The following is a 26,392-nucleotide window of genomic DNA, read 5'->3' as shown; positions in this document are numbered from 1 at the left end:
AATGCATATCTTACCTTTTACTTATTTTTTACTTATTACTTTACTTATCCAATTCAAAAGGATACAAGAAATCTTTTTAAGCCCCAGAATGTGATGTCGGTAAAAAAAAGATTAAAGTTAATGATATTACTAGATTTTAGTTTAGTGGAATAGGGCAATGTAGGATCAACATTTGAAAGTTCCCTCAACGAAATGATACACAAATTATTTAGAACCAGTATTTATTTCTCAAGTACCTAGAAATATCCCCTACTTCACAATAAACTCCCAAATGCATGGAAACAAGCAATTCAGGGAGAATATTGAGGAAAGCAGCACTTGGTAAATCCAGCTTGGATTTTGAACATTTTATTTGGAAGTGTTATAAGTTAAAGGCACCATAATTCTTTTGCAAGGTAGGAAGCAAGTAAACCTCTTCCCATCAAATATGCCAAGTTTCACCAACTCTTTTTTTTTTACTAAAATTTTGTGCAGCTCCAGCTTTTCAAAACCAGATTCTTTATAGCCACCCTCTACTGGTATTTTTCACAATATTTTTCACACATTTTTCACAAATACTTCATGTCATAAAAAATACCAATCTAAGAAATCAAATCCCTATGTACCCTGTAAAGTCTAATTTTTTCAGAGCAGAATCAGAATACAGGCTTACTGCAGTAGACAGCATGCTAACATGTGCTGCAGGTTGCATGTGAACTTAACCAGAATGAGAAGTTACCATGCAAAATCTCATGTTAACTTACATAATAGGTCTGTGTATATCCAATACAACTTTAAAAGCTAGCATCAGAGAAAGAAAGAAACATAGTAAGCAACTTCTGTCCCATCAGAGGAATAAATATACAGTGGTGCATTAAATGCCTGTTGGTCTTATGTCTGTGTAATGGTGAAATTCCTTTTTACCTCTGTAAGACATACCCTACCTATTGTCCAGCTTCATAGACAAGAGGCAAGAGAAGCTAAAGAAACATGTTTCTGCTCATTCTTAGTCATAAGTGACTCCAGTCAATGAAGAGACTTGTAGCATTATTTTGGGAAGTCTGTGGTCCTGTTTGAGTTCTAGGATCTTGAAGGCACTGACTGACATGCAGGAAAACTTACCCTGTACCAGCAGAACCATCCTTTTCTGCATCAGAAAGAACTAAGCTAGGCTAAATACAGGTGGGCAGGACATTTTCTGGGGATCATGGTGTGGCAAAAGTTGTAACAATGACTTTTAACTGTTCTGCAGCTGAATAATTCATCTCAAATCCAAAACTATTTTCCCATAGCAGTTACACAAAAATAGCCCCAGCCGTGTTTCAAGAGGTATACCTTTACTCCTTAATTGGTGGTTGTACTACTCTCTTATGTGGTGTTTGGTTTTTTTCAGCTTAGGGTGTTCCCAGTGTATGCATAATCTGCTGATGCCTAATGTTGCCAATTTTACACATTTTTCTGCCTGAACTCACTTGGCTTTAAACTATCAGTCTCCATCTAATCTCTCAGTACTTTGAGCCCTTACCTAGTGTTTTTGTGTGAAATTTCTTGGAGTGGCATTTCTCTCACTTAAATTTTTTAACAATGTATTAAGTAGCAATAGTAATGGGAATTCTGATGTCTAAGAGAGCACCTGTTCTATTTGTCCAGTCTGTTGCTGTCTAATGCAAACATATCTTCATTTGTGCCATTATATGTACTCAGCTTCCTCTTCCAGAAGTTATTTCTAGCTCTTCTGGGACTGCAGTTCTTCAATGAAAAAGTTTTTGCCAATTTTCAGCCTATATCTACTCTTGGACAATTAATAATATATACAATGTGATTCTTACAGTTCAACTTTAACCTTTGTTAAAATTCTCTGATGGTCAAAATTCTGCCAGGATATTCTATAAGCTATTCTACTATGTTAAAGCCTTGGGAAAATACACAGGACACATAAATAAGGATTAATCACTCCTTCACAGTATACATTCTCCATGGGACAGATATTTAGCTTACACAGAAAACTGTAAATAAACCACATCTTGAGTACATTTTGCTGAAGTTTAAATGAACTCTGCTAAACAGCCTTTTCCAGACTTTGCTCCTTTATTGCTATTATTTAAACTATAACATCGCTTTTCTAGATAAACCTGTTCTTCTGGTCTTCTTTATTCGCTCTAATCCCTTTGGTTTCTTTATCCTTGTACCTCATTTGTTTCTGCTACCACCGGCTCATGTTCTTCTTTATCACCAAAATTCATCTTCATAAATTATTATACTAGAATTTTTTGTGAACAGTGTAAATGTTCTGGCATTTGTATACAGAAGCATTTTGACATATTTTTCTCTATTCATCCTTATTATTATTGTGATTTGCATCTGAGTGTTTGCCAGAGAGAGTCTGTGATGTGTGGTAATTTCCACAAGGTAGGACAGGTTGGCTGCCCAAGACATGGCAATGTCAAAAATACCCTTTAACAGCTTCACTGCTGGCTCTTCTGTGGAGAGTTCAGAGCACAATTGAATCATCAGTTGAGTGAAAAAGTTTGGGATGTTTGACATTGTTTTACATACACAGAGATTGTGTCCTTTTTTGGCTGGGGAGAGATGATATGCGGAATTGCAAAAGATGATCTAAAAATACATCCCAGGAGTTCCTAGAACTGATTGTTACATGAAACAGATAACAAGCACCATGTCAGGTTCATTACTCATGATACTTTTCAGAGGGACCTGCAGCTATGACATTCTTCCCTGTTGCTAACTACAAAAGCACTGAGCAAATACAGAGGTCAATATGCATTACCTCAGCAGCTTTCACATCCTTAAAGAACAGGCCTGTAAATGCTACTGAGTCCATTCCAAGTTCACAGCTAAACGCTGCAATTTTCTCTTTCCATAATTGCCTTGTTGCAATTGTGTGTTATAGTTCTCCAGTATGACTTATTTTTGAAAGAAAAAAGAAACCAAAACCTTCCACCTGTAGAGCTGCATAATACTGCATCACAAATAATTTCTTTTTGTTCTGCCCTACGAATAAGATTTTGGTTAGTCCATCATATATGCTCCCTTGCAAAGTGCGAGAACCAGCATATGCCACTGAAGAGAGCTCAGAATACAACAGAAGTAGCTGACTAAACTGCAGGAAATATTTAGGAAAGAGTCCTGCAAACAACACAAGTTGAGCCTACTGAGTGACAAAATCTTTATAGTATTATTCATACAAATTTCAATGGTAGTAGAGCTTGTAGTTGTAACACTGTTTCCTATTTGCCCAACATGGAAGTGAAAGTCGATAATTTCAGTAAGCAGGTAATATAAAAGGGGATATCTATTTGAAGATCTTCAGGAGCAGTCATGGAAAAATGTCCACAAAAGCCCACCCTCCCCACAGGGGTGAGTACATTTCTATAGGTTTTAGGAAATTAGCATAACTGATAAAAAGCACCAATTAGGACAAGTAGTGATGCAATTCTCCCCCAGGTCAAGCCCCTTCTCTGGAAACCCCCTTCAGCACCAGCTGCACTTTGTCCATGAGAATGTACCTCGAAGAGTTGTTCTCTGCCTTGGTTCCTAGGAAGAACCAATAATATAATATATATAATTTTAGCAGAATCTAAAGATAAAAACATTGCTGAATTGCTGTTCAACCATCCTACTCTGATAGGTATTCAAATTAGAGTAATACGTGTTACACAAAATTGTGTTGAAAGCAGTTTTCAATTACTCTAGGTACATTGAAAAAATGAATATACTCTAAATTGTGAAAGAGACTGGAGAATTTTCCTTGGTGTCTCACAAGCTGCAGAGAAGACTGAAGGTGCAATTTTTGTGCTGTGAACGTGTATTTTCTTTGGCTGTTTGTGAAACAAGAGCTTAATTCACTTTCAATTTGGATTCCAGACTGGTGCATTTTACAGCACAGTTTGTTTCCCAGCTTAGCAGTTTGATTACCAGTGTGCACATTTTTCTTCCACTACCTGGGAAAGATGACTGAAGGAAACACCAAGTATCTGCTTTTGTTTCCTGGCGCCTATTGACAGACTGATTTGCATTTCAGAGTTTATTGTAAGGCATATGAAGGTTGTTGACTCTATGCATTTGGCACGCCTACCCCACACACTACTCACATGCTTTATTCTTGTCTTTCTTTCTAGAAGTAGGCATTTCATTCTGTAACAGATAAAATCAGGAATGGCATTTGTTTTTACTGGCATCACCTTTGTGTTGCAAGAGCTTTGGAGCCTGTAGAGTAGCAGGGATACAATCACTATTTGGGGCCTGTACAACACCAGGAGTTAAGACAGGGTTAGCCTTTGAAAGTGCAATTCTTGCAAACTGAAGCTATTAAAAATTGACAGGAATGAAGAAATAGCCAAAGTTTAATACCAGAAGTCTTGCTTTGATATCCACACCTTTACATCTATGTCAAAGATGGCCATAACTGTAAAACAGCAAAACCCAAGGAAAATGGACTTTAAAAATTGATAGATTTTGTTTGCTTCTGTTTATCTTAAGCTTATTTATAGTGATCCTGCCAGAAGAATGTGTAATTATGTTTCAGTCTCGACTAGATCAATTTTAAAAGGTAATTTTGAGGGATCAATCTTCTTCAGCTTCTCATTGCTCATTCTTCCCCTCCTAGGATCCGAATACTGATTCATATTTGCACTTACTGATTAAAGCATGTAAGGAGAAAATGTTGTGTAAAACATACATTTATTTAAAGCGCAATAGAAAATCTCACTTAAATTTCCAAATCTGATGTAATCATTCTGACATTGAGCATATTTAAATCCATGCCATTCTACACAAAGGCTTGCAAACTGAAATTTACCACATCCTACTGTAAAGGATTACAAACACAATCAAAACTGAACTGAAAATTAGACTGAAGAACTAGTTACATGGTTTAGTACTAATAAACCTGAAATAGAAGAGCAGATTATTTTCATAAATGGTCCATCTAATAATTTGAAGCACTGATGTATGCAAAATTTCTCAGAAAAATATATATATCCCATTTTACAACAGCACTGTGAAGCATAAATAAACTTGCTATGAAAGGAAAATCATCTTCTCTGCACAAGCAAATGCAAAAATAGACCAGCATGTCAGTCACTGCTCGAACTGTCTGAACTGTTAGATGATGAACTTTTTTCCTTTCGTCTCTTCTTTTTCTCCTTTTTATGATGCTTTCCTTTCTTAGATTTATGCTTTTTCCCCTTTTCCTTTTCTTTTTTGTGTGATTTTTGGTTTTTTGACTTTGGCTCATCTTCTTCTGCAGAACTTGATGAGGAAGACCTAGTAAAAAAACGCAGATCAAAATGTAATTAAGGAAAGAAAATGGCACAATAATAATTTAAAGTGTCAGTATTTTTATATTATCATAAATTTAATTTGGTGTAGAATTTAGTAGCATCCATTACTTTGATAATTGAGTCTGCATGTTTTAACTGAAATGATGACATTCCTAATAAGGCTTTCATGCCAGAAATGAGTAAAATTTAAAAACAATTAACATTTAAAATAACATTTAAAAATAATGGAATAGGCAAGTTGTGTAGGTTTTCAGTCTTTGAGAAAAGAAAGACCAAGAGTACAGACCATCAAAAAATAAAGTATGACAAGACAGAACTTCTGCTTTTAAAATACCACATGATCAATAACAATGTTAATTAATGCCTTCAGACATATGTTCCTGATGCAAAAACAGTTATAAACAATTTTTATGTTCTTGCATCTCATACTACTGGTCTCTCACCAGCAGTGATGAGTAACTAGATACATAAAAGAACTATGAAGACAATAAAAATCATTAAATATTTACTAAAGAGGACCGTTTTGTGCTGTTGCTTCCTTAACTATAACCTGAATGTAAAGAAAACCAACATTCAGATTGACTGTTTTCTGTTCTTCTCAAGTGTAAAGGCTATCTTCAAAAGTGGAAGTTTGAGTCACACAATGTAAATAAAGAAAAGGAAAAATGCAAATACAACAGGTATCCTGTTTCTTTATTTCTGAGGGACATATTCTTGTGGTCTCCAAATATATTCTACAGTTTATACCTTCCAGTGCAATTCCTGGCATATTGTCTTACCAACTGTTCTAATGACCAAACATCAGTGTCATCTATAGTCTCACTTTAAATAAAAAGTAAAGACAAAAAGAACTCAAAAAACCAACTCAATCCACAGGCCAGAACTCAGATTCAGAACTGGAGTATAATGACATTTTCCTCTGAAACTTGAGTAACACTGTTTTGAGGCTTCTGCATTAGCAGGTATACTAGAACTCAACACCTGTCCAATATTACAGAAGTTTCCCTTTTGATAACTGCAAGTTACTCAGAATACATGCAGATGTGTTTACACATGCATGTGTGCACACAAAGAACCCTACAGTCTCAACTTCACAAAGCCTCCTCCACCCTGGCTAGGCTGGGGACCAACCCCACAATCCTCCTGACCTTTTCTCTTCCCATCACAGCTTACCTGGAGTTGGACAGTTGTGGGGAGTCCTTTCTCTGATCTGCAGACCTGCAGTTTGCTACAGTTTGCAAGATTTGTATGATCCTAACTCCATGGCAGAAAGTCTGGGACTCCACCACTTATCAAAGAACCTTTACCTTACCATTATTTTACCATTACCTTACCATTAATCAGTTCTCACTGGAAAACTAAAACAGAAAATGTACTTGCAAATAAAGATGCATCAATAGAAGCAGAGAAAGCACACTTTCAAAACTGTGTTTTGAAATTAAAAGAGGTGTGTGACAGTTACCTTTTCCTTGGTCTTTTTAATTTTGTTTTATCTTTGCTTTTTCTTTTTTGTTTCTTTTTTTCTTCCTCTTCATTTAAATCTATGGGTAGAAAGTTAAAGTTTATAAAACACTTGTCTGAATTAAGATCAGCATTAAAAAATAGCTTCAATAGCAGTGTTCAAGTTTCTACAAAATTCTTGTTAAAAGACTTTCTCTTCCTTCCCCCAAATTGTGGTTAGTATAGTAATTTCAGAAATATATTGCAGTAGAAGCAGGACTTTTATATACAACTTACATTGTATTGACATTGATCTAAGCACTAAGGATGAAAGAAGGCCTGTAAAATGTAGCAAAAAGACCTTTTCCTATATGTTTACATCAGACTCAGGCTTTCCTATCTGTTCCTCTGTATTTTAACAGTTCTAGCATTTAACATGTTACTGTCCAAATCTGAAAACAAGAACAAATTATAAAAACCATTCTGTTAGGATTCCCTGAGTTACTTTCACACATCCCTACTTCATGCTTCACAAACAGCAATGCCATCAGTGAAACACATTTGAGTTAATTGTCAATGTACTGCCTACATAGACTGCCAGAAGAGTCACCTTTCGTCTGGCTGCGTCTGCCTCCTGCCCTTATGCTCTACAGTGTGGTATAGTAACTTAACATTTCACTTACAAGCAATGTTTTCATGACATAAATGAAATTTCTGACCTTAGATTTTTTAATACCAGCTGAAAAACTACTTCTGAACTCTCCAAAATGTAAATCCACCACATAAATACACATTCAGGTAACAGAAACATACTGGCTTTACAATTTGTCCTTAAAAGAGAGAGCAAATCTTGAGTATTTCATCTTATTCCTATGACCCTTTCCATAAAGTATGAATGCTGGTGTAGTTATTCCTTTGCTAAAGCAAGTACAAATAATTTGTCTGTATGTTATGGAGTGGAACTTGAAAGATTTTAGGATGACATAAAAGAGCAAATTACCTTTGGAGCAATGGAAAACCGCGAACAAGAATGGGTGAACAAACAGTATTTTCTTCAGAAAACTATGCAAAATCTTGTGAAAATAAGAAAATGGCAAAATTCTGCCTGGATAACTGACAGATGCATGTCTCCTTAAAAATACATGTAGCAGCCACGATTTGCAAAAGGACATATAATAAACAGGACTATTAGAAGATCAAGTAAAAAGCTGTTTGTCTTGCCAGTATTCATCTTCAATCAGCTTAGGACTGAAAAACCCCAACCTTTATATTCAAAAATACATAGGAAGTGGTAGGTATTTTTTCCAAAGACACTTGTTCTGAGAAAGTATCATTGCAGTACCAATTCAGCACTCTTGATAAACAGCCTATCCATTTCTTTTGAAGTGTACAGCTAACTGTAGGGTTTCATTGATCCCTTTCCCTTTATAAATAGCATCTTCTATAGCACCTAAGTGTCAGAGCATACGAGTGCAAGAGAACAAAACATAATGCAAAACAGGCAGGCGGAGGAGAAGAATGTTCATTCATTTAAAACACACAGTGGTGGAACAAACTGCCTTCCCACTTAAGTGAACAACCTCTTCGAAGTCCAAATTCAAATAAACTCAAGTATCTGATAAACAACTCATCTATTCTCACTCTGACAACAAGTTGATACTCAGACCTTCCAAATACAAAACAGTACTTCTCCAAATATGAAAGACTGAACTCCAAGTTATGAGCTGTTTCAGTCAGAATCCTACTTAGAAACTGGAGAGAAATTCAGGTGTCATATTTCTCATGAGTTAGAAGCTGTTTGAATTACACATTGTAATCAAAAAATTAACTCAGAACATCCACGTCATTTTCTTCTAAGCAGTTCTTAGTAAAAGATCAATTAATCTGTTGTATTTAGGAGCCCCTTTTGAGATGTTCTAAACAGGCGCATTAATAACTTCCTATAGAAGGAATTAATTGTAATACTATAAAAATGTGAGTGTATCAAATCTCTGAAGTCTGCACACATAAAGTAAAAGACCTATTTTTAAATCACAGATTAAAAGAACCAGAAGTAGTTATCAAAATATAAAACGAGAGTCCCTGCACGTCAGAAGGCCAATATCCAAAACCCACAAAAAACACCTTACTCTTTTTTTCACGCATGGCTTGTAGTCTCTGTAGTTCCTCTTCCTCGCTGTCTTCACTGCTAGTGCTGCTAACGTCGAGAACAATGTCTCTTTGAGGATCTACTCGGAGGAAGTTTCGACATTCAAATGTCAGATGGCCAGCTGAACAAAATAAAAATACAGGAAAAAAATTACAATTTACCAAAAAACATGAAAAACTGAAGAACATTTTTGTATTGTTCAGTTTTGAGAAGTGAAACAAAAAAAGGTAGGCTGGAATCTGTGAAAGGGGCAGGATAAAGCTTACTTTGGAAAAGTTTCCAAGAACTGTAATAGGTTGTACAATGCTCTTCCATTTAATAGTGCTTTATGGCTTCTCTCCTAGTCTGCTAATTTGAAGATTTTTTTTCAACTTTAGCTTCTATTTCTTAATGATCTTAGATGTTTTTTTAAGAAATTATCTGAACACATAGCATGAAATATTTAAAAAACTACAGTAAATGTTGCACTGCTTAACTCCCTCTAGTGAAATTGTAGACTCCTATTTGCTTATGAGACAATCTTTAACAACCAGCACTTAATATGGTCTAAAGTATTGCCTGACCAGTATTTTAGTTTTCTAAGTTATATATTGATAATCATGACCAACTAGAAATGCAATGGAGAATACACTCATTGAAATAATAAAGTGAAATTATAAAAAATGAAGATGTGGTTAGGGAGACACAGTAATTCAAGAAGTAATTGAAATAAGCTCATGTTCTTAGTAAGGATGATGTCAAACTATACCTTGAAGACAGAGATTTAGGAACATATAAATATGGATCATGTGATCTGACTACAAGTTCTCTTCCAGAAAGGTTCTGATACTTGTTGCATTGAGAAACAAAGCACTAAATATATATTTATATCCACTGTTCTTTGAAAGCACAGATATGCAAAGCAATTCACTGACAAAATTTGTTGTAAAACCTGAAGGGAAAGAATGAAGCAAGCTTTTTTCCTATCAAGCACATAACGCCCATAAAAAACCCAAACATCTTAACTCACTGTGCTAAAAGCTCAAGACAATTCAGTACAAAAACAGTGTCCATTCCTCAAAGGTTCTAAAAGCAAGAGTCAATGATTAAAAATCTAAAATCTTCACTAAGACCTGTCTCCATTAATCAGGAAAGTAGTCACAGGCATTTACAATCTATAATCCAAATGAGCCAAATGCCAACTGCAGAACTTGTAAGCAATAAAGGTCGCTATTTCTTGAAATATATAAAGCTTATACAGATTTTAAACTATTCTTTCTGGTCCAATTAGATTGGACTGAACTTAAACTGAAATGCCTGCCTCTTTGCAGGAAGAAGCACAAGTGCTCATCTTAGTACATATCAAAGTAGGCAGTTTCAATTAAAAGTTTCTCAAGTAATTGCAGTGAAATGTAGTATGTAAGAATATAACAGCAATTTTTTTTTGCTGAGAAATCCAAATAGCATTGGCAAGTGTGAGAAACCACAGAATAAACATGAAATAAATAAAAGAAAAATAATACAGTTATTTAAACTGACAAATGCCTGGGCAACAAGGGAGAATACTTATTTCCTTTTTTCCCCCTCTCCTAGAAAGGCAGTTCCAACCAACATCATACACTGTAGAAAGCACTGTAATTTCATATTGCTTATTACAGACTTACGATAGCCACACTTCTTGCATCCAGCTCTGATATTATCCTTATTTCCACCTGAAAGAGAGTATTTCACCAGTTAAGTGTTGCAGAAGACAACCTTTGACTTTCTTTCAAATGTGGCTTGATAATGTCAATACACAGACAGAAGTGATCACCCCTAATGAGTATTAAGTACACTAAGATCTCTTTAAAAAGCTGTATTTCTAAGGCTACTTTTCTGTGCAGTAAACTATCAATATGACTAGTTTAAACTGCTAGAGATCATTTAGTCTTACATAATTTACTGCCAAATCCTAATTTGACTTCTTGTGACCTTTTCACTTGTTTAGTTACAGTATGAACACAATAATAGTAATCTAACATTCCAGTGATGTGCAGCACACTATACAAATTCTAGCAGTGCGAGGATGTTGACAGGCATTCACTGGAAACTGTGAAGTCATTCATGTTTTAATTACAAGAACTGACTTTACAAGGCAATTAAAAGTACCAAATAAAAAAAAAATCACTCCTGAAAAGAAAGAATAAAAAACAATTTAATAAATTGTTACATTATTCTGAATACAGACAACATAACACCAAAACCAAAGAATGCAAGAAAGCAAGTGTGTAAGAAAGTGAAGACAGTAACAGAAAAGTGGATTCTAAGTAGCAAGAAGGATCTGAATCATGCAAATTTTAGGCATTGAAAGTGTGTGGTTCTCCCATGTGAGACAACAGTTAAGTTAAACGGACAGAGTGGGAGATAATTCAGGAGAAGCACCAGGGACTTGCCCCACCCCCCCAATAAATCAATCTTAATAATTTAAGCCACTGATAATGAAAGTGGCAACTGAGTTCCCAAAATCAAAGGATGCCATTCTATCACCCAAATGAATAGAGCAGAAAAACTCCAGCAACTTAAGCAATCATATACTATCAGAAATGGAGTACATTGGCCCCATTAATTTAAACCATGATTTACTGAAACAAGTACTATTTTTGGAAAATTCTTCTCAAAATAACAGAAACCTTCAAAGTCCAAGTTGAAAAAAAATACCTTGGAAACTTGGACAACTCAGGTGTATGCCTCAAAGAGTATGGAAAGCCAAGCAACAAAGACCTATGCATTCCATTATAACAGGCGACTTTCTGCAGCTCCCAAAACCTTATTATTACATATCCCCTTCAAGGCCAGCAGCGTTCAGGTGCCTGTTCTGTGACTATCTTTAGAAGGACACCCATGAGAGAGATAAGGAGGGAGGGAACATAGGAGAAAGAGTCATAAAATAAAAATCAGAAGCATACCTGTATCTTGCAATGTCACATCAGAGAAACACTCTAACATTGGCTTGTTCACTACTTCTTGAAAACAAGATTACCCAAGCTATCTACTTTGTCTCAACTCGCTGAAATACAGAGTCAACCTCAGCCCCACTGCATAGCTGACCCACAGGTAAAGAAAGATTTGGTACTGCAGCCAAGAAAGGCCAGCACAGTCATGTGCACACTACAGAAATCTCTCCTGTAACTCAGGATCTCTAGAAGACACCCAGCAAATGAGAAGAATGCAAATACTGTCATCAAATATTTCCACCAAATTCCACGACTGAAATTTTATTATTGTTCTTGGCTTTAAATAATAATGTTAGAGGTAGGGATTTAGACTAGACGAAATTTTACATTACTAAAAACAAACGAATGGCAAGAAGCTTCCTTTCCCACTCCTTCTTCTTCCCATATCTTAATTCTCAATACAATTAACAAGTGGCTCAGAAAACTAAAGACTTCATTCATTCAGTGGAGCATAAGATTGAAAAGAACAGCTCTGAAAACCTTTCAATGCAAACATGTCTTCCCCAAACACTCCTTCCAGAACGGGAACAAGCTGACGAAGGCTCCTTCATCAGAGAAGGAGCTCACCAAAGCTCAGGCCTGCTCAGCTGCAATCCCACCCAACACTCCCCGTTTCTCAGGAACTCCGTGGAGCAATGGCGATCGTGTTGGGCCAACAGACCCAACACTCTCCAAACCGCGCAGGTGTTTCTGCCTGCCCTGTCTCACAAGAACAAGCGACTGCGACACAAGCGTTAACCCAGAACGACAGTGGAGGAGAAAAGCCAAGTCTGACAACCACCGCTCTCTAGCTCTAGCGTCAGACAAGGAGCGATGGGTCGCCCAGAAGTTCGGGGAAGGGTCCCGCAGACCCAAGAGGACGCGCCCGCAGAGCCCGCGCTGCCCCTGCCCAGCACGGGCATGGCTCCATCTCCATCTCCATCTCCATCTCCATCTCCCCGGCGGCGCGGATCCGAGCAGATCCCGCCGCCCCCCGCACGCTTCCCAGCGCCGCGCACGGCCGCGCGTGCTCCCCGCGCAATGTCCCAGCTGTCCCCCGCCCCGCCGCCCGTTCCCGTCCCCAGGCTGCCGGGCGCAGCCGGCCGCCGCTGCCGCTGCCCCGCTGCGGTCCCGGGCGCCAGCCCCTCACCCGGCAGCGCCATCCCGCCGCTCTCTCCGCACCGCACCGCACCGGCACGCACGCGCAGCGACGGTTCTCCCCGCCGGAAGGCTTTGCGCGGCGCACTCCCGGACCGTACCACTCCAAGGAAACGCCGGGGGCTTCAGCACCCCTAGGGAGGGAGTCACGATGGGGGACCAAAGATATGTAGAGAAACCTGAGGATCTTTCCCAGAACATGTCCTTTCTCAGTGAATCTGGGAGAAACTGCGGCCGAAGACTCATTTCTTCATCCTTTCTTCCGGCTTGTGCAACTTCATCCCCCCTTTCCTGGGCTGCGTACAGGCGCCCAAGATGGCGGGCGGCTCGGGGCGGTAGGAAGTGTCGGGGACGAAGCGGGGTCCAGTGTCGGCAGCTGAGGAGACTTCGCCGGCCCGGCCGGTCCTTTCCCCGCCATGAGCAACATCTACATCCAGGAGCCGCCCACCAACGGGAAGGTGAGGCTGCCAGGGTGAAATCCTGGAGAAAGTGTCTCTTGCAGGGTTGTGGAGGGAACAAGTGAGAGGACCATGAACTTAGGTGGTGATGGTGATGATGATGATGATGGTGGTGGTGGTGATAGTGGTGATGATGGTGATGGTGGTAGTGGTGATGGTGTTTGAGGGTGAGGAGGTCTTTGTTTCTGTGGTGGACTGGATTGGTTAAAGTTACTTCTTTGCCGCTGCCGGAGTCAAAGCACGAGGCGTGATGTGTAGAGTCATAACACAGAACAGTCCTAGGAGCGTTTAATTTAATTTCCTGTATTCCCGATTATATCTTACGTCCTTAATGTGGTTATGATCTCTCATTTAATGTGGCGATGTTCCTTTTAAGAGCGATACCTTTGGATATTTATGGCTTCTTTTTTCGCCACGTTGTTTAGTTATGGAAATGAGAAAGGGTATCTTAAGTTTCTGTAAAGTATAAATTATGTCATGTTATGTCATGTTATGTCATGTTATGTTATGTCAGCTATATTGTACATCTTTATTATATGTATTGATTCAGAGCTGTATCTCAAGTTCTGGAAATGTTAGAATTACCAGCAGCTACCTGACATGCTTAAATGCATACCACTCTTACAAAATATAACAAATTCAGATTTATTTTTTTAGGCAGTTATATTCTCTGATCAGTGACTAAGTTACAATAAAACTGAGGCTGCATTTATCTGTATGTTTATAGGTTTTGCTGAGAACTACAGCAGGAGAGATAGATATAGAACTATGGTCAAAAGAAGCACCAAAAGCATGCAGAAATTTCATCCAGCTATGTATGGAAGGTAATGACTGAATGGGATGGGAATTGTGGAAATTAATTCATACGCGATCTTTGTGTCCTTTCTGTAAAATAGAGGTTATAATTATGTCTTTAGTAGGTCAATAAGTTTAATTTTTTTAGAAGTTATTCATTAACACTTAGACATCATCTCATCTCTATATGGATGTTGCTAATGCTGTGTGTGACATCTCATGCAGGATAGTATTTCTAGTTCTTTAAAACTGGTGTATTTTAATAATGTCATTCCAGTAATAAAACTTAAAAGCTGAAAGGACTATAATTCATCAAGGTTATCTTGTCTGTATTGGGCAGGATTTTTTGCAAAAGAAACATGTGACATCACAGGGTGTGATTTCACAAGTCTGTGGAGATCAGAAGGGAATCAAATAGAAGCCAACAGTGGAATTTAGTTATAGAATTTGCTTTCTGGAATTTCAGTCTCTGGATATCACCGCATGATCTATGTGAAAGTTTCAGTTTGGGACCACTTATATATATTTAATATCTTACTCTTTTTTCATATTTTTCCTATTTTTTTTTTTTTTTTTTTTAGAGTATTACAATAACACAATATTTCACAGAGTAGTGCCAGGCTTTATTGTGCAAGGGGGTGACCCCACTGGTACTGGATCAGGAGGAGAGTCAGTCTATGGAGCTCCTTTCAAGGTGTGTATGTATCTCTTACAGATTAATTTGTTTGTTATTCTCTCTCCATTGTTCTTCCTACCAAGTTCTGAAAAGTCAAATCTTGTATGAAATGCATATATTTCCAGTAGTTGTCTTCATGTGCTGATTCTGTATGTTTGAATGTGCCCTTCTAAACTGAGAGTTCTTAGGGCTAGCTGCTCTGGTATAATGGTAAACCTGGGGGGCTCACTCAGATGCTGAGTGAAGAACAGCTGTGTTCTGTTCTGCCTGACTGTTTTATTTCAGGTGGGGCAGGCACCTCTGATTTGTGGCTGAAGCTGGGCCTTCCATCTTCATGCTGCTAGAACTTTTACATCTAGCACAATCCTGTTTGTGGGAGTGAGTAATACCTGAGCAGAGATGAAAATAAAAATTATCAATATTGTAGTAGCATTGCTGCTTCAAAGTAGTGGTATCTCAGTATTGCAGTGTTTAGCATCGTGATGTACACTGGTGTTCATCAGTTTCTCCTTGCTTTGAAAAGAGTCCTGTTGTGTCTTCCTAATTCCAGGGAATGCTTTTCCTCTGGATTTTGTGCATTATTCTACCAGTATGCTTTCAGTAACTTTACATGAATTAGGATTTAAATTAACTTTTCACATAAATACAGTGATTATCAAATATTTTTCAGGAAATGTACGAAATTCAGTTACTTTTAATTTTTTTTTAATTTTCTTAATATTGGGAGGAAAAGGAATGCAAATAAAAATAATTAAAAACAGTTTTTAGGCAATGACTGGAAAAAGATAAAAAACAACATGAACTTTGAGGTTTTTTTATTAGTAATTTGTCTTTTTGTTATTTTGTATTTTTTTGTTTGGTGTTTGTTCTTTGTGTATGGCTTGGTTTGAAGATTGTTCATTTGTTCTCTCTTTGTGGGCATTAGGGATTAGAAATACTGACTAAAAATAATTTTTGCTGCTCAAAGTAGGAGCTTTTAAACATAATTTTGTCATTGAGTTTCAAACTGCTTGGGGTTTATTATTGTCTGAATTCAAAAGAAAATTAGCAACATTTTTTTCTGTGCACACTAATGTAAAGAATATCATTCCTATCTCCTATCATGTTGCAGCTAAAGGGGTGAAAAACCAGTTTTATACTGAAGTCTTTCTCTTTTCTGTCCTGCTTTTACCAGGATGAGTTCCACTCACGACTGCGATTTAACCGAAGAGGACTTGTTGCCATGGCAAATGCTGGACCCCATGATAACGGCAGTCAGTTCTTCTTCACATTGGGTCGTGCAGATGAACTTAACAACAAGCACACAATCTTTGGAAAGGTCTGTTACAGGAACTGAAATCCCAGTTTAACTCTGACAGAAGCTACTAGAAGTTTCCCTGCAGGCCGGTTTAGTATTTGCTGTTGTTGTCTGCATTTGAAATTCATTTCAGTGCTTTCTAGGCTCTCTCCATTCTCTATGTTTCTTATATCTAGTGGAAATGTTTCTGTGGGTTGTCAGTGTTATTACCTGTTTTGCTGTTGTTTTTCTTCTAAATTATATTTTCATTTGTGCTGCCTTTAAGTAATTGTGTTGGTATTATTATGGCTTTTTTATCAGCTGTCTAATACTAATGGCATGTCAGAAAATTCTGTTTAGAATTAATGAGATTCTAATTACCCAAGAAGGATCAGAAAGGTGAAAAACATGAGATGAATTTCCCGCTCTGATGATTTACTTAAAAGAAAATAAAGCAAATTTTTCATTGCAGTGTTTTTGTTTTCCTGTTTCATAGCTCACAGTAAGACTTCGACATCTTCCTCTGCATACATTTTCAAAACTACCTGTATTCCTTCAACTTTTGCCATTAAATTTAAAGACCCATAATTTTGTACATTGTACTTGCTGTCTTTTAAAAGTCTTACATGCTTACAATATTTCCTATATTACTTGTACTTCCAAAAAATTTTACATAATAATTGCCTTGTATTTTGCAGAGTAAATAATGCAGATTACAGTCAAGAGCTTTCAAACCTTTCTTTGTAAATTTGCCAGGTTACAGGGGATACGATATATAACATGTTGCGCCTGGCTGAAGTGGAAGTTGACAAGGAAGAGAGACCGCTCAGTCCACACAAAATAAGAAGTAGCGAGGTGAGTACGTTCTGTTTTAAAATGTGACAGTTTAAAATTCTTTCATACTTAGCATTCAGAAAATTTGTCATTTTATGTATTGTTTTAAAATATTGAATCACTTAATTACAAAATATTTGCTAAATATATGTCTAAAATACTGGGGTTTTTTTAACAGGTTTTATTTAATCCTTTTGATGACATTGTCCCAAGGCCAAACAGAAAACTGAAGAAGGACAAACCAGAAGAAGAAACTAAAAAGTCCAAAGTAAAAGGCACAAAGTAAATATATGCAACATAAATAGTGATTAATTTTCTTGCGCTTGAATTTGTAGCTTGGCAGGTTTTTATTTCCATTTCTACCTTTGAATCACTACCTTGTTTCCCAGGAGGATCATGTAAATCTAGTTTCTCTGTCTGAAATGTTACTGTGCGTCTAATGACCTGTAACTGTTTCATGCATGGTGATAGTGTTGAAAATAACAAAGGATTTCCCATGTGCTGCAATGTGCAGTCATCTGGTGGAGATGACACTTTAGTTAAAACCTGCTGGCAGCTCAGTTGTTTGGGATTTTTTGAACCTATTTTATCAGATACCATTTCTCCCCCACTGAAGTACTTAGCAAGAGGCAGGCATTTTGACATAGGAAATTTTAGTTGCTGTGAATGAAAATTCATAGTCACAAACATGCTGTGTAAAGTAATAGAAACTCTAAAGTGGGTGTGCTGTCAGTTCTGTTGCATAAAAATAGAACATGTTGCAACTGACTGGTTCCAACAGTGGAACAACAATTAACAATTAGCAACAGAAGAGCTAACTCTTGAAAAATAAATTATAGATCATAATTTCTTTCAATTGCGTTCTGTGAATGTGTACACATTTGATATCTTTCTGAGCTGTCATATATTGAAAATCTTATGTCTTGAATGCTGCTCTTTTGAGAAAGAAAATGCAACAGAACTGTCAGCATTCGAGAATCTGGGAAAGTTAGTCAAGACAGGGTTTTTTAAATTGTGTCTTAACTGATACTGTGCTATTCTTTTTTTCTCTCAGGAGTATAATAGAACATGCTTTTCTGAATATTTATGATTTTTTGCCAAGCAGAATGTGGTAGTTGTTTGGAATTGGTACATTTAGCAGGACAAAAAGTTTTAAAAGATCATGTACAACATAAACATAATATATTTAAAGTTAAGAGAATGTTACTAAAATAGTATTTAAAATCTTACTAGAAATTTTCTTTTTTCTCTCAAAGAAACTTTAACTTACTTTCCTTTGGGGAAGAAGCTGAAGAAGAAGAGGAGGAAGTCAGTAGAGTTAGTCAGGTATTGTACCAAATTATCCTTTTTTTAATTTTCAACCTAATTAGCTTTTCTGAATATTTGTGGAAAGCTTTAAAGTTTTTAGTCTTCTTCTTACATTTGCATTTTGAACAATAATACTTGAATTTGCTTCAGTTTTTAGGATTCTACTGTTACAGCATTTTGTAAAAACAGAGAAGTTTTTAGCTTTCTTGATTTTGAAGGTGCCTTCACTTACTGCATGGAATTTTTACATTTCCATGAACGTAAAGTTTCATAGTATATATATATATGTGTCTGCTGCTTAAAATGGAAGTGGTAGTACTTTATTCTTTTCAAGGCCTTTATTTTATGGAGTGCGATTATATAGCAAAACAGTTGAATTCTGAAGATGATGTTTTACATTTCCAGTGCGTGCTTAGCTCCATTTTCTTACATATATCCATCCACCTGTGAGCAAAATGAAGTGTGGTTATTTTGGAGAAAATAGTCTATTATCATAATTTAATAGCTCATTATAGTGAACAGAACTAGGATTGCACAGGTAATCTTTAATCTAACATTTCCTTTAATCTAACATTTCCTTCCCTGACTTGGCACTTAAATAACATAAGTTTACAAATTCCTTAAATCAATTGCTGATTTAATGTCTACTACTGACCAAGTTGTTTCACTAGTCTCCTAGGCTTTCTACAGTACCTCACTGCTTCAGTTAGTGATCAGATTACATGGTCCTGCATCCTGTATTACATAAGTGAAAAAATGGTTGTTAGTCCTCAGAAGTTAGATAAAATACAGAAGAAAAACAGTAAATAATGATGGACAATATTATCAGTCAAAATGATAGTAGAGATTTATTACAACAGCAGCTTTAACTATTTTTCTTTCTTTTTTTCCAGCTTACCAGTCAGACAAACTTTGCTTATTTGTCTTAGTACTGTTTTGTTCTTGCAATTATATCTAGCTCATAGTACTGCATGTAACTCAGTTGCTTGGACTTCTTTCTTTTCATGCCAAATACTTGTTTTCAGATTAAAATTATCTAAATAGAATGCCTCTTTCATGATAAGCCTAGTTTCAGTGTTTTCATGCTCTCTTTCAACTCAGCCTCAAAATGTCTTTTGCCTATTTGTCTTGACTAAATTCTGGACTGTCTGTAGCTAGATAAGTAGCCATACCGACTCTGTGAAGAATTTGCCTTCATGCTTTGAAAAAAATTACAATTTTCTTTTTGAAACATCATCATTTGTTCATAAGAGATCTCTATTAGTGTAGTTCTGTAGTGTAGTTCTGGATGTTATCTTAATCTGAGTAAGCTGAAGTACATGAATATCAGCACTAACTTCCATTTTCTGTTTTTAATAAGAAAAATGGAAGGTCAAAGTTATTACTGAGATACTTTGACACCTACAGACTTACAGTCCTGTGAGCTTTTTTTGGTTGCCAGATGCATTAGTCTTACTTGTTTAAGAATGGCAGAGAAGCTCTGGGTAAAACCCCTCAAGGCCATGAAGGCTGTTGGCACGGTCACAGTTGGGGTCTGGCTGTAGGGCCCCCCCTTAATTGTTGTTCAGTGTTTAAGCCATAGCTTTCAGTGTCCAGACTGCTTATTGTCAGTACTTGTGTAGAGCACTGTGATACACAGCCCCACCACCACTCCAAACACACTACTCCTTCCTTAATGAAGGAATTATCTTTTCATCTTGCTGAATGCATTAGTCTTTGTTTTCTACATAATAAAAAAATTGTAGTTGCATATAAATGAGTAAGATTTTGTCCACATGTCTTCCCAAGAGCGTTAGACAATGCATCTGTAATGGAGACATTCCCAATACAGGTCACAAATACAGACTGTTCCTGTAGTAGAGTTTTTCAGTCTGATTTTTCTCTGAAAATTGAGTATACTTTTCATCAGGTTAGCATGTAGAGAGCTTTCTAACTGCTGTCTTTCTGCCTGAAAACCTTATGTGTTACCAGGTTAATTTTACTCCTTGTGTTAGTAGATGATTCCTGAATGATGTATTCCAGATTGATATATTGCAGTTTATTAGTTTCTTCTTTTTTTTCCTAGGATCTAATTAGTGTTCTTCCAGCTAATACATACTGTTTTGTACATGGTGGTTCTTTCAGTTTGTCATGTGTCATACTGGAAAGTCAAGTTCTTACCCCTTCATTCACTCTAGTGTGTATGTGCTAGATCTGCCATCTTTATGATATGTAATTATTGTACATAACTAAACAGTATTTTTTTTCTCCTCTCTCTGTCCTTGAAAACCAAGTGCATTTCTATTGTGAAAATAAAGCTGTGGAGTCAGTTTGATGTTTCTCTTTCTGGAACACTTTCTCTGTCTCTCTGTTCTTAAAAGTTTTTATGTTTACTGGGTAGGCTAAAACTATATTTTAGTTATATTTTTCATACCATAATCCTTTTCACTATCTAGCATCTTTAAAAATGAAGATGAATAATACTTTTTTTTTTTTTTAACAGAGCATGAAGGGAAAAAGTAAAAGTAGTCATGATCTCCTGAAGGATGATCCACATCTAAGCTCTGTTCCTGCTGTCAAAAGGTTAGTATGTGATTTCCAATTTCTAAAACAGATCTATTTTCAATATGTTGCACCCAATTATCATCATGTTTACTCATTTAAGAAATGTTAATTCACATTACTCTTTAAAAATTTCAGAGTGCCAGTTCTAGATCAGACCAAATATTTCTCTAATTCACTAAGCTGTCACCACCACTGGCCATCAGTGGATGCCCAGTAAAGAATAAAATCAGTGCAAATCTGATTATTATCTGACTATTCTCCCAGCCTCCATCAATTTTCACCTCAGAGGACTGCCAGTTTCATGTGGCTCATCTATTTAGTAACCTTTAACAGAGCTCTACTCAAAATATATGTTAAGTGTCTATTAACATTGTTTCCATTCACACTGTCCTGTCCCTACAAGAAGTATCTCCACTTTTTGTTCTGAACCTGGATGTTAGTAGTGGCATTTCATAAACTCTAGCTCTCATTCAGAAGATACAGTGAGCAGACAGTCCCTTTCATACCTCTCTTTACCACAATCCTTTCTTAGATTATCTCTTTCATAGCCTAAACTTTTAAAGTTACTTAAATTTTCTTCATGATGGAGATATTCTTTGCTGAGATGATTCTAGAGGTTTGCTGTTCCTAACCCTCTAACCATGCTTATGCTTGAAAATATCTTTTTTTTCCCCAAATTTAAAGAACACACAAAAAATTAGGTTAATCATAAATCTGTATGCTTCTTTGTTTCTTTTTAGTACTTTATAAATTCTGATTTTAACCACAGTTGAGTTTTAAGGTGAGAATATTCCATGAAAATATGTTAAGTCCCCTTAGAATTCTAGACTAGTTGGTTTGGAAGGAACCATTAAAATTTATCACATCCAACACCCCTGCCATGAGCAGGACAGAGCATACAATCTAGATCAGGTTGAGCAGAGCCCCATTCAACCTGGCCTTGGATGTTTCCAGAGGTGGAGCATTTACCACCTCTCTGGGCAAGCTGCTCCAGTGTCTCACCACCCACATCATGAAAAATTCCTTCCTTATGTCTAGTCTGAATTTACCCTCTTCAGCTTCAAACCCATTGCCCCTTTCACAACAGGCCCTACTGAAGAGTCCGTCCCCATCTTACAGACCCATGTTTAGTATGGAAAATCTGCATGCAGTAAGGTGTGCCTGGAGTCTTTTCCAGGCTGAACAATAGTGCCTTTCCCCGTTGGAGAGGGGATTATCTTCAGGGCTCTCCTCTGCAGTCCCTTCATCAGTTTTCTGTTATTTCTGTGCTGTGACCCCAGAGCTGGATGTAGCACTGCGGGTGGGGTCTCACCAGAACAGAGCAGAGGGGCAGAATCCCCTCTCTGACCCTGCTGGCCATGCTGTTTTGGATGCCCAGGGCACAATTGTCTTTCTGGGCTTCAAGTGTACATTATCAACTCATATCCAGCTTTCCATCCACTAGCACACCCAGGTCCTCCTTGCTGGGCTGCTCTCATACCATTCACCCCCCTCATCTGTATTGATACCAGCAATTTCCCAAACCCATGTGAAGAATTTTATTATATTAATGTCATTGATTGCAACACATGTAGAGTTTCTTTAATGATCTTGATTACTTATTGTTTGCTTAGAACACACTTCAAAGCCTTGATTTTTGAGATTTCTTTTATATTCCTTTGTTTTTATCTAACAAACTTTTTTTTTTTTCAGAATGCCAGCTAAAAAAGGTTTCAGTGCCCTTATTATTAGTCTGTGAAAATTAACCATGAGTGTCTTAGCCTGAGTATATTCAAATAGATTTCTTTTTTTAATTCACCAAACTGTAGCTGTATAACAAATTTAAATCTCTGTGTTAAGCTTAAGTATCAGTAAAATGCATCTTCCAAAATATAAACTAGTTGCAATGAAATGCTGCTAATTGTTTGATAAACGAGATCAAAATATCTCAACTAAGTTTTGGTGGTTTTAACCAGTTAGTGTTTTCTTGAATAGTTCAAGATACAGTTAGGATTTCTCTATTGGATGAAAGCCATTGTTTTTAAGCATTTCTAATTTAAAAGATTGTGATTGTCAAATGATAGAAAATGATACTTTTACGATCTATGCAAGGGTGATATAAAGGAATAAGTTTACTTCCATTTCAGGTGGCTAACAATTTTTTTATTTAAGAAATGTTGAGTTTTAAATATTATTTTGAAGCTCCTCTAGCATTTCTAAGCAGTTATTTGGTTTTTTTTTTTCTTTTAGTGAAGTGGCAAATGAAGAAAAGGATTTGAGTGAGGCAAGTATTTTTTATGAATAAGTCTTTGGTTTTTACTGTGTGCAGATTAGATTTTCTTGGAGAAACAAATGTTGCTTTAAAGATCTTTAAGAACTAACTCAAGTCAGATTTCTGGCAAAAGCATGAAGGTCTCTCCAAGCTCTGAGGTTTGGCTATTCACAGCAAGGTAGAATTAGCATACTTCTTGCTGCCTTTTGTAGAAACTGTTTGTATTGTATTTCAGTTAGTAGATTATTTATATAGGAGTATGGGATATGGATTGTGTACCACAGGGTGACAAACCCTGAAACTGTTCTAAAAACATCGTTAAAATCAAGTTTGTCTTGAATAATTATATAATTGCAACGTTTGAGGGTAAGTCTGCATGTGAGTCAAGAGTCCTGTTTAAATGATTTCTTCTGGAGAACAAAAACTCAGTGAATTATTAAATTGTGGCAGTGAAATTGTAGTGGTGAAAACTGTCACCTCTGAAAGACAAGAAATTTGAACAGCCAAGCAGTAACATTCAACTAAACATGGAGGCAATTTAAGTTCAAGAAAATGGTCATACATGGTACAGGTATGCATAAGCTTGTTAGCTGAAGTATCTCTGTCTCCAGCTATAGATTATGGGAGCTCCCCTTTGAATTGCTGTTGAGAAAAGGATGTAATATATGACTAGGACTGTAATGTCCCATTCACCTAATTGAATCCTGGAGAGTATTGTTTTCTGTGTCTGTCCATCATGCACAGGTATTAACTACACTGTGTCTTGACACAGTGAAAGTAAAGGAAGTAAAGGTCTGTCCCATTCGTGTGCCTAAAAAACCATCTGCTTATATCCTGTTCCTTTTTTCACAAGGCATAGTATGAATTCAGGCTTTTTTGCTCTTCTTCTTTGTAATTTCCTGCTGTTCAGAAGCATTTTAGTGTCAGAACTGTTTGGAGAATGTGGTTTAATTGGTAATTCTTCAGATATTCAAATATCCCTTTGTCCCAGTTTGAAGGGACAGGTGTCTGCCAGTAAGGGCAGAAGTTTCCCTTTGGAATAGAGACTTTGGTTCCACTCCCCCCCAAGTATTATAATTGTTTGAATCAAGGACTCTGAGGCAGAGATAAGGGGGTGGGAATAGCAGCTCTTATACTAATATATCTAACTGTACAAGCAGAAAACAACAGCAGTTGTTAAAATTGCTAACAGAACGAAATAGATAACTCGGTGTCAGTTCCTTTAGATGCAAGCACGCTGTCTCTGTGCTTAGTCCAGAGCCCGGATTTGCCGAAGGGCAGGCGGGAACGGAGGCAGGAGGGAGGGGGGAGGGGCAGCAGCGGCCACGCCGGTCCCGGGCGGGAACGGGCTGGAGCGGCGGCTCCTCGCTCACCGTGTGTGTCCGGGGGATCAGCTGTGTCCGCAGAGGCAGGAGGCTGGAACGGGGCAGATGCAGGGCAGGTGATCGCAGAGGGTCTGGCTCTGCTGTGCTCGGCCACGTGGCTGAACGATCCCCGGGCGTCCGTCCTCCCGGCTCGCCAGAAACACGAGTGCCCTCCCGGAAGCCTCAGAGGCCCCTCCAGGAGCCGCGGCAATTGACACCATTGGCATGATAATGGGAAAAATTCTTTCAATTGACACAGTAATAGAAAAAACACTCAACCCCCAACACCCTTTCTTAAGCAAACTGGATTTGGGGAGTATGGAACATGGGTGTATTAGGTTGAAGAATAAAAATGTACATAAATATGCGTAATGAAGCCAAAGTTGGAAATATGAAGGCTTTTGCTCTTTTTTTCCTGGAATGGTGTTCTTTTTAGATTTCATTACATTTAAGATTTTAGCTAAGATCTAGCACTTCAGGCAGTTACCTGGGTCTTGTAAAGTGGTAGTAGTATTTTATCATCTCTCTTGGAGTTATTTTAGTTAACACATCACTTTTGCATTTATGCAGCTGCCACATGTTGGTAGTTTTATAGCCATAGCTGGGACCAAATAGTTCTTCCAGATCTCCCTACTTCCCCCAACCTACAAACCCATAGCATGTAAGAGAAACTTCAGTATTCCCTAAGCACCTGGCCTAGCTGTTCATGCTATTAAATACCATCCCATTTCTCTTACTGCCAGCCTCAAATTTGTGCATTTAATTCTCTGAGAGAGCCTTTGTATTAGCAATACCTCGTAGCTATTTGTTAAGGTTCTTTTTGTGCCCAAGTTGTTAATGGAAACATTATAAGAAATGTATTAATGTATAAAGCTTTTTCCCACAAGTGATGTTTCTTTTCTGCACAATTTCTTTCCCTCACCTTATTTGTCAGGTGACAAGTAATCTTCTTAAATGGGAGAATCATATTACATACAGTAGCCACTAGTCATTCTGTCACAAAATGTGTCATTACATTTGTATTTTCATATGAAAGAGAAGAATATGGCAACTCTACCCAGCTAATAACAGCAGCAAGAAGCAGTATAACTTTCAGGCAGGCAGTTTTGCATTTATGTGTCACATGGGGAACAACCATCAGCCAACAGAGCAGCCACTTCCCTTTTGAGGTGCCATGCAGTTCAATATGGATTATTGAATCTATTGTTAAATCTGTTTGTTGAGATCAGGTGGACTTAAGGAGAGACAGAGGGACTGAAAAAGGAGAATAAGCAGGAGAAAGGAGTAGAGCTGCAGGAGGGAAAGCTGTTGAGGAAGAAGGGTATATCCTATTTTCATGGTGTTTTTCTAGAAGAAAAATTATGAAATACTGTGCAAACTGAGGCTATTGAATGGTTTGGAAGTAGGGGTTTTAACCAAGTGAGACAAGTTGAACCATTTTGTCCCTCCAATTTTAACTCCTCTCCTGTTACTCAGATATCTGTAATTTTTAACTAGCTTACTACTTAGGAATTGTTATTTGTCTAGAGTTGTCTTATTTTTATTTCAGAAGTTCTCCTGTCCAGTTACTTGTGTTTCAGTGAAATGCTTTTACCTAAGCCCTAGTCAAATCTCTGGACTCTGTCTTTATCCTTGACTCTTAAAGACTTCAAGCACAGTTCTGTCACTTGTTTTTTTTTTGACCTCCCCCTGCCATTGAAGTCTGTAGTCACCGTTCTCTCTGACAATTTATCATGTAAGTAAATCTTCTAGAAAGTTTCATTATCTCCTCTGTCAAACAATACCATTCTGGTAAATTAGGGAAATGCTGGTCCTGTCCCAGTTTTCTCTTCCGCTATTGAAAAAGGACAGACAAAACTCCCCCAATAACCCTTCAGTCTTTTCATTGGCTGAAAATATTCAGTGT

General features: G+C 37.3%; 2 protein-coding genes across 2 annotated transcripts in view; one reads left to right on the top strand and one right to left on the bottom strand.

The window, feature by feature from the left end:
- Positions 1-4,661: 4,661 nt before the first annotated feature.
- SREK1IP1 (SREK1 interacting protein 1) lies at positions 4,662-13,080 on the bottom strand. Its single transcript, XM_079330513.1, has 5 exons — positions 12,973-13,080; positions 10,515-10,562; positions 8,852-8,992; positions 6,745-6,823; positions 4,662-5,265 (listed from the first exon to the last, which is right to left on the bottom strand). The coding sequence occupies exons 1-5, from the start codon at positions 12,983-12,985 to the stop codon at positions 5,076-5,078; spliced, it is 471 nt and encodes a 156-aa protein (XP_079186639.1). The 5' UTR covers positions 12,986-13,080; the 3' UTR covers positions 4,662-5,075.
- Positions 13,081-13,255: 175 nt separating this feature from the next.
- CWC27 (CWC27 spliceosome associated cyclophilin) overlaps positions 13,256-26,392 on the top strand; it is a 94,780-nt gene continuing 81,643 nt past the window's right edge. The window contains exons 1-9 of the mRNA XM_079330503.1: positions 13,256-13,438; positions 14,166-14,262; positions 14,815-14,927; positions 16,084-16,227; positions 16,942-17,040; positions 17,198-17,301; positions 18,276-18,345; positions 20,810-20,889; positions 23,101-23,134. Of these exons, the coding sequence (XP_079186629.1) occupies positions 13,397-13,438; positions 14,166-14,262; positions 14,815-14,927; positions 16,084-16,227; positions 16,942-17,040; positions 17,198-17,301; positions 18,276-18,345; positions 20,810-20,889; positions 23,101-23,134 (783 nt within the window). The 5' untranslated portion in view covers positions 13,256-13,396. The remainder of the gene's footprint in view (positions 13,439-14,165; positions 14,263-14,814; positions 14,928-16,083; positions 16,228-16,941; positions 17,041-17,197; positions 17,302-18,275; positions 18,346-20,809; positions 20,890-23,100; positions 23,135-26,392) is intronic.

Source organism: Erithacus rubecula (assembly GCF_903797595.1).
Source record: "Erithacus rubecula genome assembly, chromosome: Z".
NCBI lineage: Eukaryota > Metazoa > Chordata > Aves > Passeriformes > Muscicapidae > Erithacus > Erithacus rubecula.
This window is presented reverse-complemented; position numbering and strand designations above follow the sequence as displayed.